The sequence below is a fragment of the Neovison vison genome, chromosome 12 (assembly GCF_020171115.1).
Source record: "Neovison vison isolate M4711 chromosome 12, ASM_NN_V1, whole genome shotgun sequence".
NCBI classification, from domain to species: domain Eukaryota; kingdom Metazoa; phylum Chordata; class Mammalia; order Carnivora; family Mustelidae; genus Neogale; species Neogale vison.
This window is the reverse complement of record NC_058102.1, coordinates 24,205,717-24,218,261: the sequence shown is the minus strand read 5'-3', so window position 1 is coordinate 24,218,261 and position 12,545 is coordinate 24,205,717. Positions and strand designations below refer to the sequence as shown.

Genomic DNA, 12,545 nt, shown 5'->3' with positions numbered 1-12,545 from the left:
CACATCTGAGCAGGCAGATAAAGTCCAGCTGCTTTTTTTGTGAGGAAAAGGAGAAGACTACCTGTAGCTTTTGCAAAGGGAAAATCAATTCAGCAGAAATCTCACTTTGCTCTGATTAGAAACATACAACCAGCTCATCAGTGTGAACCTTGACTGAAGTCCATCCCATGATTAACCACATCTAAATTTGATTTCATGCTAGAGCAGTATAGATTTTTGGACATTTATAAATTTTTGTAGTTTCTGAACAATGATGAAAATCCATATAGTCCATTTCGGAGCAGTGACTCTCAAAATGTGGTCTGCAGATTTCTAGGGGTGTCTCCAAGACCCTTTCAGGGGGTCTGTAAGGTCAGAACTATTTTATAACAAAACTAAGATATCATTCACTGTCTTCATTGTGGTGTTATTTGCACTGATGCTGCAAGAACAACAGTAGTAGAACTTCTGGCATCCCACTGTGAATCACAGAAGTGGCACCAAACCATTCTAGTTGTCATTGAATCCTTTACTGCCCCGCACTTAAAATTAAAAAAAAAAAAAAAAAAAAAAAAAAAAAGCCAGAGCATCTGGGTGGCTCAGTCATTTAAGAGTCTAACTCTTGGTCTCACCTTAGGTCTTGATCTCAGGGTTGTGAGTTCAAGCCCCGCACTGAGCTCCACACTGGGCTTGGAACCTACTTTAAAGAAAAAGAAAAAGAAAAAGCCTTGTTTCCCTTAAGAATGCCTTTGATGAACCAATAGAATCTGTTACATTTATAAATCCCTATCCTTAAATTTATTTTGAAATTTAAAATTAAAAATAAATAAAATTAATTAATAAATTAATTAATAAAATTAAAATATAATAAAAATAAAATTAAAGGTAAATTTAAGGATAGGGATTTATAAATGTAACAGATTCTGTTGGTTCATATTGGAAATATTAAATGGTTTGTTGGTTCATATGGAAATAATAAATGGGAAATGCACCTCAAGCATCTTTGCTGCATATCAAAGTCTGGTAGTTGTCTTGGGGAAGAAGACATACGTGACTGAAATGAGAGCTGAACAAGCAGTTTGTTTCATGGAACACCGTTTTTATTTGAAAAAGCAGTTGACAAACTGGTTTTTCAGACTTGGGTGTTTGACAGGTATTTTATTGAAAATGAGCAAAATGAACATGGCACTTCTAGGAAAACAACAAATACTATTTGTTGCTAATGATAAAATCTGAATAGGGAAATGAGAATTTTGGAAAATTTCTATTTGTCACCATGAGCTTGACAGTTTTCTAATGCTTATATTTTTCTGATGAGATTGGTGGTAATTAATATTAACAAGCATCATTTTTAAAAATTGTATAAAGAAATGTTTCAACATAAGGGGATTTGGGTAACTCAGGGAGTTATAATACTTTACAAATCACTAATGGATAATGTTCCAAAATCCTGGTTAACAAGGTAGACCAATAGATTGTAATGTAAGAGAGGAGGAAATTTCATCAGCATGTGCTATTAACTTTCACATTGTAAGAAGCTTTTGAAAAACTATCACTTAGGGTGGTTCAGTGGGTTAAAGCCTCTGCCTTCAGCTCAGGTCATGATACTGGGGTCCTGAGATGGAGCCCCACATCAGGCTCTCTGCTCAGTGGGGAGCCTGCTTCCCTCTCTCCCTGCCTGCTTCTCTGCCTACTTGTGATCTCAGTCAAATAAATAAATAAAATCTTAAAAAAAAATGATTACTTGTCACATTTTGGTATAGTATCAAAGAAAAATATTCACTATTATTATTAAAAAAATATGAAAATACTTTTCGTATTTCTAACAGCTATCTCTGTGAGGCCTAGCCTTCTTCATATATTTCAGTCCAAACAATATGTCACAACAGACTGCAGAAGCAGATATGAAAGTCTTCTTTTAAGTAGATTTTCTCTTATTTAGCCAGACATTAAAGAGATTTGCAAAAATGCAAAATAATGGCATTCTTCTATCTTTGTTGTTTTGGGGAAATATAGATGTTTTCATAAAAATACATTATGATATGAACATTAATGGATTTCTTTTTATTTTAAAATTAATTAATAGTAACAGTTAAAGTTCTAATGTGGTAAATATTGATGGAACTCTGGGGATTCTCAATAATTTCTAAGGGTATAAATGAGTGCTGAGATAAAAAAGCTTGAGACACACTGATTTAGAGTATGATATTTGTAGCTATCTTTAAGAATACATTGGTAGTTGATTGATGGTAAATGGGCTTAGCACAATAATGTACCATTTTCCCTTTTGAAGTTTGAAGTACTAGGTGATTTCTTAATAAAAAATATATGCTTTGTGTCTATACATGTAAATACAACGTCTTTCTCTCTATATATAAAATACATGACTATATGATTTCCTATAGAAGAATATAGAACTCTTTTCTTCAAACTATTTTAGAGAGGAACAGCAGCCCTAGAAAATATTTCTTGTTGTTTATCTTCCTTCTTTCCCCAGCCCTCCACATGTCTTACACCCATGGAAGACATGAGTGAAGGAAGAAGGAAACAAGGAAACAAGAAACTAAAAATCACAAAATGGCCGCAGAAAGGAATGTCATTTTAGAGCTTTAATTTGAAAACCAGATAGACATATGCAAATAATGTGCAAGTATATCAGAATCGCTCCTATTTTAAATACATGAACCTGGCCCTTGGGACAAAACCTGCAAAAACTTTGATGTTATTGCCTTTTTGCAGTGGAGTTGTCATTTGGGGAAGCCTACTGTCAAGATGAATGAGTTTTTCTTATGTGAACTTTACCCCCCACGAGCTTCTGTTTGGGCACTGCTGAGAGTGTTGGACAGTCCCTTTCCCAAATGATGGTTAGCTTGACATTTTATGATACTTCTAATAAAATTATGTGTCAAGGAAATTGAAAGGCACATTCCCTAGGGTGACAGGTAGAGTGAGCTGCATGGATTTTATGAGAACAAACTGACCATTTTTGTCATGAATGTTAATAAGAAATAAATGGGATCAAAGTTATTCCAACTGTATTTCTACTTCTTTTAGGGACGCCTCTCAGAGTCCTATCTTTTTTTTTTTTTTAAATAAGTTCCTTTCTGTTATCCTTTATATTTAATTTATTGTCTAAATGGGATAACATTTGAGCCTTTTAATTTTGTGTCAGAATGAAACCTCCTTCTTTGGGGATTCTAGAGTGTTTATAGTGAGTAATCCTCCTACACTTTCTGTCCCTCTGGTGGAGAGCAGAAACTAGAAATTTTCCATTGTGCACCTACGTGGCACCAGGAGGATTAGGACATACTAACATGTTTATATTTTATTCATTAAGTTTTTGGGTTAGCAAGATTCCAAACCTCATACCTCATTTCTCTTAAAGTCAGAATTTAGCCTTCAGAACCAGAAGGATGGGGTGGGCACCACATCCTTCTTCCCAGACCCTCTTGCATCCTTCCTGTGCTGGCCTCTGTAGCTGCGCAGGAAACAGGGGGCCTTTGAAACCGGTGTGTACACTTGAGTAGCGGGGAAGGGTGTCAGGGAGAGGAAATTGCATTCCCATATACATACTCAATTTATATTACATCTTTTGTTGTTTTCTTGCTGTTTATTTAGTTTTATTTAAATAAAAACCAGTAAGGTTATATAATCACAAATCATACCTTAGAAAACATTCTAGAAATAATCTAAACCATTTTAATGACTCCGTAGAATCTTGAGAATTTAAAATTCAGTAATTGCAGGAAGCTTTATATTCTAGTTAATAACATAGAAAAAAATCAGCTTGGTTCCCCCCATAAGCCCTGGCCTACTCAATACACAAAATGAGAACTGCTAGTGTGCACTGAGCATCATCTAGCTGCTAAGCATTCTTATGTTCTAAGCACATCCCATTCTTTAGGTCAACTCCATGAGGGCAGCGACTGTATCTGCAGCCCTTAGATCTGTTTCTTGCTTATAGGAGAACAAGTGTCATAATAAATACCTTCATTTAATCCTTAGAATGATTCCATTTCATGAAGTTTGCAAAGTAGAATGCCAAGCAAAAGGCAGTCAAGGGGACAGAGAGGTCCTTTGTATTGATAAAAGATATATTCAACAATGACTACGAAGCCACCATAAACATGGCACCAAAACAAAACCAAAATTGTTAAACCTGTGGAAAGACAGAGGTCATGCTATCAGCAACAGTGAAGTGTACAGGCTCAGGGGCCAGTTGCTTGGGTTCTAATCCTGCCTCTTCTTTCTAGCTGTGTCACCTTAGGCAAGTCACTTAACATTTCTGTCTCCATTTCCTGATCCTGATTATCAAGTAATGATGACAATAGTATCTACCTTGTAGGTTTGTGGTGCAGGTTCAGTAAATTAATTCACACAAAGCACTTAACACAGTAACTGACAGGTTGTAAACACTCAGTAAATGCCAGTTACTGTTTTTTTAAAGGATTGTAGAGAGAGAGAGAAAAAAAAAGAGAAAATCTCTGTGGACAGAGTATGTGTGTTAGCACAGTGTTTTCAGCTTTTAATACAAAATGTAGACAAAATAGAAGAGGGTTTAAAAATGTAATTTAAAAGTTGAGCATATGTACACACTCTGGGAACCTACGAACACTGTACCTTCTCACAAGCATCCATGGACACGTATGAAGCTGATCATATACTTGGCCAGAAACCTTCATAACTGACCCATAGGAAGAAGTGTACCGACCACAGTCCAGGGACATGGGAGGCCTCTGGAACATCTATGGAGGGAGGTGGTAGGATCTGATTTACCTCTTGATGAGGTCGTTGTGGCCACTGTGTGGAGAAAGGACTGCAGGAACAAGAGCCAGAGCAGGAGGCTGGTCAGGAAGCTCCCATTCATGCAGCCTGACAATGATGGTGGCTTGGATGAAGGTGGTAGCACTGGAGGAGGCGAGGAGCTGCTGGCTGGTACCCATATGTTGAAGGTCAAGCTGACAGAACCTGTTGATGGATTGAACATAGAACATGAATCAGTGAGGGAGCAGTGGTGATTCTGGACTCTGCCTCTGGGATGGAAGACAAGGGAAAAGGGGCAGGTTTGGTGTAGGAGGCAAAAGCCAGAGGACCTGCTTTTAACCTATTCTGTCAGTTTCCTAGGGCTACTATAACAAAGCACCAAAAACTGGGTGGCTTCGAACAACAGAATTTTACTGTCTCATGACCCTGGAATCAGTGCTCCAAGATCACAGTGTCAGCAGGGCCAGGTTCTGTCTGAAGGCTCTAGAGAAGAAGCTTTCCTTGCTTCTTGTACCTTCTGGTATTTGCCCATAATCCTTGGTATTCCTTGGCTTGTAAAGGCACCACTCCAGTCATGTGACTGTCTTTTCCCTGTGTGTCTTTATGTCACCTTTCCTCTGTGTATATCTGTCTCTCTGTTCAAATTTTCCCTTATTATACAAACAGCGGTCATATTGGAATAGTGTCCACCCTAATGACCTCATTTGAACTTGATTATTTCAGATTACCACCATTTTGGGGTACTGAGGGTTAGGGCATCAACATACCTTTTTTTTTTTTTTAAGGTTTTATTTCATTGTTTATTGGGGAGAGAAAAAGAGAAAGAAAGGATGCATCTGAATGGGGGGAGGGGCACATGTAGAGGGAGAGAGGGAATCTCAGGCAGACTTCCCACTGAGCACAGAGCCCAGCCTGGGGCTCACTCTTTAGTCCCTGGGATCCTGACCTGAGTCAAAATCAAGAGTCAGACACTTAACCAACTGAGCTACCCAGGCACCCCTTTTCTTTCTTCCTTTTTTTTAAATTTTTTTTATTTTTTGAGAGGACAGAGTTCAACCCATAACACCTGTTAAATGTAATTGTCTATTAACTATCCAAGTGGGGACTTAGGTAGATAGGTATATTGTCCATTTGGCTTTTGCCCATTCTTTCCATGTTATAAAATATTGCTACAGAGCATCTTCAGGTATACGAATTGTTCTGTTTTTGGTTTCATTTTGGAATAGATTTTTAAAAGAACTCTCAGAATATATATTATTAAGATATTTCGAAGAAGTGTGACATCAATTATAAATTGGTTTAAAGTACAGACGAACTTTTATGTAAGGAACAACAGGAAGTCAGAAGAATTCCCATCTCCAGGGTTCTGTTTTCTTTGTTTAGTACATTTGCCTTTGGTACTTCTAGATGCTGATTAAGCAATAATTTAGTGTAAGAGTTTCCAAGTGTATAGCTTTAAATAACAACGTTCTATAACCTTGAAAGGTGGAGAACCACACTGTGATACATATTAAATCTATATGTGTTCATTTTATTAGTGAGATTGTCACTACTAATAAGATTTAAAATATATTCTCTACTTTAGTGCTGCAATAGTATTTTCTACGCTTAGACTTCTTCAGGATTCAAAACTTTTTAAAAAGAAGGGAGTACAAGATGACACAGAGAATTCCATCTCTCCAAGAGCTTCTGTATGTATGAATTTAATGTTTCTGTTTACAGTACTTACTATATAATAACTGTTGACATGATTATTTGGATGAAATAAAGGGGTAAAGTAGAAAAAACAATGAGTTCAGAGTGAAAAGGTTAAGTGTTAAAGCCCCGTTTATGCTCTTCATTTAGTGGTGTACTTGGGCAAGTCCCTTAAAGTTTAAAAGTTTTTTTTTTTTTTTTTTTTAAAGATTTTATTTATTTATTTGACAGAGAGAGATTATAAGTAGGCAGAGAGGCAGGCAGAGAGAGAGAGAGAGGAGGAAGCAGGCTCCCTGCTGAGCAGAGAGCCCGATGCGGGACTCGATCCCAGGACCCTGAGATCATGACCTGAGCCGAAGGCAGCGGCTTAACCCACTGAGCCACCCAGGCGCCCCAAGTTTAAAAGTTTTTTTAATTAAAAATTTAATTTTTCGGGGCACCTGGGTGGCTCAATGGGTTAAGGCCTCTGCCTTCGGCTCAGGTCATGATCCCGGGGTCCTGGGATCGAGCCCCGCATTGGGCTCCATGCTTGGCAGGGAGCCTGCTTCCCCCCCGCCCCCTGCCTGCTGCTCTGCCTACTTGTGATCTCTGCCTGTCAAATAAATAAATGAAATCTTTAAAAAAATTTAATTTTTCATTTAAATCTCATCTGTGAACTGATGGAACTTGGATATAATAATCACTAAGGTCTTCCAGTATTCTAGATCACTCCAGTATTCTAGATCTGATTTGTTTAGCAAATAAAGTTATTTCACTTTATTTGGCTTTTCATTTCACTTTTGAATTTATTACTTTGGCATCACCAGCATGACACCTGCATTATTTCGTACCTTAGATTTCTCTAGGTAGATTCTTCCACACTTAAGCCCTGAAGTCTGTTTGACGACTGGTGTCACAAATTCTTTGACATTTTATTGGACTTTGACAAGACCAAGTAATTTAATAATAATAAAGGGTTGTTTAGGATTAAAACATAAAGATTCATCACATAGAATCCTTGCTCATTATTTTAAGCTTTACTAATAAAATTGCTAATATCTAGTGTCATTACAAATAAGCAAAACTAATTATCCTAAATAGAAACTCATTTCTTACTATATTAAAAGCAATAAAAATGCTAAAAAGCAAACTAATTCAAAAATTGACTTAGAGGAATGGTTGCTAGTTGGAGGCTATTTTGCCTCCCAGGGGTTATTTGGCAACATCTGGAGACATTTCAGTTGTTCCAAGTAGAGAGAATGCTCCTGGCATCTAGTGTGTGGAGGTCAGGGATGTTACTAAACATACAATGCCCAGGACAGTCCTCCACGGCTACCCATAGCACTGAGGCTGGAAATCCTGGTTCAGATTAAGTGTCTGCAGTAGTCACAGGAATTTTAGGCACTGAGAGATTAAGGTATGTGCATAGGCCTTTTGTCCTGAATTGCTAATCTAAATCTTTGACTCCTGGAGTACTTGTTGTGTCCATTGCTAGTCACTCTAGTCCATCCTTGAGGCCTCTGTTCACTTCTTACTCTGTTCCCAGTGCTGGCTCACCCTCCTCTTCTCTGCTTCCTACCTGTCTCCCCACATTCCAGCCTCCAAGTCCTGATGGCTGCTCCTTGATTATTAGGTGTTGCCAATTGGTTGGAACTCTCAGAGGTGCATAGCGGGAACTTCCTAGAACAAATGGGCATTGTTCTAGATGATTTTAAAGTTTCCAGATGTCTAGTATATGTGCTGCCGAAGCGAGCACAGTTTCCAAATGTCTAAAATTGATCCCCTGCCCCTACTTGGGAAAACCTCCCTTTGTCATTCCCTCTCAGACTCTTTGGACATTGGTCACCCCTTTGTAAAGTACAGTAATGAAGAGGGAAATCATTTATAATACATGTTTGGAACATGAGCAACATACAGCAATGAATTAAGATGGGGGGCTCTAAGTTCAGAAGGACACAAGTTTGAATCCCACTTCTGCCAAAACATAATGGAGTTAAAGCAAATATTTAATTTCCTAGGTCTCCATTCTCACATCTGTAAAACAAGTAAAAATAACTCCTCTTTGGTTTTTGGGAGAATCAAATAAGATAATGTGTATAAAGTATTTGGCATAGTGCCTGGAACATAATACGTATTCCATAAATATTAGCCACTGTTATTTATTATTTTTCAGCCATTAAGATAATGTTTATAAAATTTTTGAAGACATAGGCAGCACGGGTAATATAATTTGCAATGAAAAATTCAGAGCACAAAACTATTTTCTATAATGGGTATAGAAAGAAAAAGAAAAGTTGAAAATCGGTATGCCAAATATTAATAGAGGATGGTGGGATTGTGAATGATTTTTTTATTTTGTGTGTTTACTTCTTACGTTATAGAATGTGCAAGACAGATTTCCAAAATTAAAAATTTAATAGTATTAAATGATATCAGATGCTTCTCTTAACTCACATTTAGCATTAGGCTAGACCTTTAACATTATTAAATGGCAAGATAACCATCATTTTCATGTTGTTTAGGCTACTGAAAATAAAGACGAGAATGAATTTTTAGATCCCGTTTCCCTAAATTCTCGAGAATATTTCAACATTCATCTCTGGTTGAGGTGCCGCTTAGCATTGGTGACTGCTTTTGTTGCACAGATTCATGGCATTGGAATCGTGACAGGTACAAATATCCTATTTTCTTAATCCAAGTTTTCATAAAAATTAATTTTACTCAGGTAATGGAGGTTTTATTGAGATCCATTTTATTACTAACATTTTCTAACTTTTATAGCTTGATCTGTTTCCAGAATAAAAAATTCATGTCATTAACCAAGAATAATCATGTCTATAGTCCCTTGAATCACTGATGTGTGGCATATATGTTTCTGATGTATGGAGAGCAGGTGAGGCGATTTCAAAATGCTAACATGCAGTTCTTCGTATCATTGAGGGAGGCAGCATAGTGTAGGGGTCCTGAGCACAGACTTTGGCTCCAGGTACTTGATCTGGGTCAAATGTTTGGTCCACTACTTTCTCCCTGTGTGATCTTGGCCAAGTCCCTTAATCCCCCTATGCCTCAGTTTCCTCCTTGGCAAAAATGGAAAAAATTTCACCTACTTCTTAGGGTTATTGGCAGTCTTAATTGGGTTAAATTTATAAAGTTTTAGATGATAGCCTGGCACATACACATGTTAGTTCTTACGGCGATTAATAATTCTCTATTTGAAAATCTACCTATCCACTCATCTCTGTCCATCTACCACATTAATTTTTTTTTCATGTGGCGTCATTACTTTTGCAGCACTGGGTTACCCTAAAGTACTTTCTTCCAAATTGCAACACATTTATTTTTCATGTTTTGTGTAGAGTCTGTTTTCCAACTTTATATCTTCCTATTCTTCTGTATTATTCAATATTCCTGTGATGGATGGATATTGGGGGTGTTATGCATATCTAAATTTGCTTTCCTACGGTATTTTAGATAACTGCATTTATTTACTTTAGAAAACGATATGATAGATTACGTCAGCCTCATCAGTGAAGTGTGTGAGGAGGCAAAAAGTGCAGGCGACAGGGAGCTACAGGCTGAGATCTTGATGCAAGCTGTAATCATTGGCCTACAAGAAAAGCATCTAAAGACAGACATCATAACCAAGCTTCAGGTAGGAAAGAAACCTCTTTCACATTGATATTTACCTAATGATTCTGATTAGAGCAAAAGGAGAGAATTTTAAATTCCCTTAGGTGCTGAATGCATAACAATTTGGCCAGCTCTTGTTTCAGTGAATTGGAAATGGGACTATCAAAAGGAATAATTTTATTTTAATAGGCGATAATACATTTGCTAGAAGAAAGTGAATTTATTTCTCCTCGATCTCATTTAACCCTGGTGAGAAGCATGCTTTTATTGGATGACTTAACAAAAGCTGAGAAATTCAAGGAAACTTCTTTAAAAACAGAAAAATTACATTTGTTGATTCGGTCTCACAACATTCTTATTGAACAGGTGAGCATGCTTTTGTGTCCTCAAGACCTAGAAACTTATTTCTGTGTCTTCTTATTCTAAACCACATTAGCTAATTACTAACTACAATGTTCCTTTTACAGATGCTGACTTTTGGAGAAACAATTGAATTTCCTTTATCAAACACTGACTATGCAAGTCCATTACAGCCTTTGAAAAATATCTATCTTCCTCATGTCATGTTATTAGCCAAAACCAAAATGAGAATTGGTAAGAACATTAAAACACATATTACACTCAAGTCACTGATGAAAAGTTTTTATTTTCAGGCAGGTTGTCAGAGGAGTGCCTTCAAATGGGATAATATTTATGAATACCAGGCTTCATTTATTTAAACAAACAGTTTTTGATTATTTACCATGTGCCAGACTCTGTGTCTGGCACATGGTAAATGTGCCTGGGGTCCTAGGAAGTTACTGGAGATTAAAAAGATATAGTCCCTGATCTTAGTGTGGGAGACAGAAATAAGCAAGTAAACAAACCATATAGAGAAGGGCATATTATATTATAAATATTGTATGAAAACTTTTAACATTTATGAAATATTTCTAGAATTTTATAAACATTTATAAAATTTAATAAGATAAATATTGTATAAGATAAAATGTTTATTTGATAACTACCAGACAGAAAATCAGTGAGGATATAGAAAGCTTACGTATAGTAATGAATTATATATAGGTATGTAATTATAAATTGTCAGTTTTATGAAAGATGTGGATGAATTCTGCTATAAAGAATAATGAAGGGAGGGGGGCCTATTTAGATAGAGTCACTGGGAAAGAGCTCTCTGGGGAAGTGATATTTAACCCTAAACCTTAAATTGCAAGTGACTAATTCTTTACGGTGGAGGCAGAGAGAGCCTTGAGTGGTAGGTTCTGAGATTCGGATTAGCGTGACCTATTCTAGAACTGTGGGAGACCAATACAGCCTGATCAGAGTGGACTAAGGACCACCTCATGGGAGGAGATGAGCTGGGGTGGTTTATGTTTCAGATTACCCTGGCTGCTGGCTGAAGACTAGATTGTAGGGTAGCCTGGAGCCAACCGCAAGTGGACCTCATGGGAGTTGTTGGAGCAGGAAACCAGAGGCATACAGCTCTTGGGAACCAAGGTGGAGCCAAGTGGTGCTGTCCTTCTCAGGAGCTGGCAGATTGTTTCAGTCTTTCTCTAGGACATAGTCTGTGGTCTTTGACTCAAGGCTTGCCTCTCTTTACCTCCCCAGCTTTTGCCCAGCTCAAGAGGGCAGAAAATCTCTGTGTTCTAACCCTGTATTAATCATGCCTTTTTCATTTCTGTATTTCTGATGCTTTGACATCTAGGACTATGTTGATCAGGGAGGGACTTCCCAAGGCTAGCAGGTTGCTAGAAATTAGCAAACCGCTATCCTCTAAGCATGTCTTTTATATGCGAACTGTTCCAGAACCCATCCTCTGAACCTTTATTGGACTCCCTTTTTGTCCTTTGCTGGGCTCTGACACGCTGAGCCACTATTTTTCTGCTCTAATCACCCTGGGGACAGGTATCAGACTCCTAGCAGAGCCCACTGAAATTATTCAAACTCATTAATCCTAAACCTGTTTGGCGGGCTTTCCCTAACCGTATCATCCCCTCCTACAAAATTCAGAATAAAGGTTCTGATCCACATTTTCCCCTTGCTCCCTCCACCTCCTGACTGACTTTTATGCTTTTCTATGTGGTGTAGTGTGCCCCATCCTATGGGAAGTGTAACAGTCGTTTCAGTGATGGTTGTCACTGGGCCTGTTCACTTCATCACACCCGAACGTTAAAAAAACCTGCATCTTAAAACATTGCCCTTCACCTCCTGGGACCCATTTGCCTCCTGTACCAGGGGCAGCTCAGTTCAGGAGAGGCTGATGATTGGACCAGAACAGAAAAGAGAGGGCAACAGAGGTGTGTTCAAACCATCGTCTGTCCAGAATCTTCTCCCTAATGTCCTTTCTGCTGCACATTCCCCTCATTATTATTGATCATTATTATTATAAGATTTTTCATCATCATCATCAGATAAGAATTTTGCTATTTTGGGTAAATCGCATCACCTCTACATTGTTGAAATTCGAGTGGCCTAGCTGACCTCTAGAATTCCTTCCA

General features: G+C 37.7%; 1 protein-coding gene across 1 annotated transcript in view; it reads left to right on the top strand.

Annotated features, from left to right (window-relative positions):
* Nucleotides 1-12,545, top strand: part of CFAP54 (cilia and flagella associated protein 54) — a 322,605-nt gene that overhangs the window by 227,183 nt on the left and 82,877 nt on the right. The window contains exons 52-56 of the mRNA XM_044227472.1: nt 6,329-6,434; nt 8,940-9,087; nt 9,912-10,069; nt 10,237-10,413; nt 10,515-10,641. Coding sequence (XP_044083407.1) covers nt 6,329-6,434; nt 8,940-9,087; nt 9,912-10,069; nt 10,237-10,413; nt 10,515-10,641 — 716 coding nt within the window. The remainder of the gene's footprint in view (nt 1-6,328; nt 6,435-8,939; nt 9,088-9,911; nt 10,070-10,236; nt 10,414-10,514; nt 10,642-12,545) is intronic.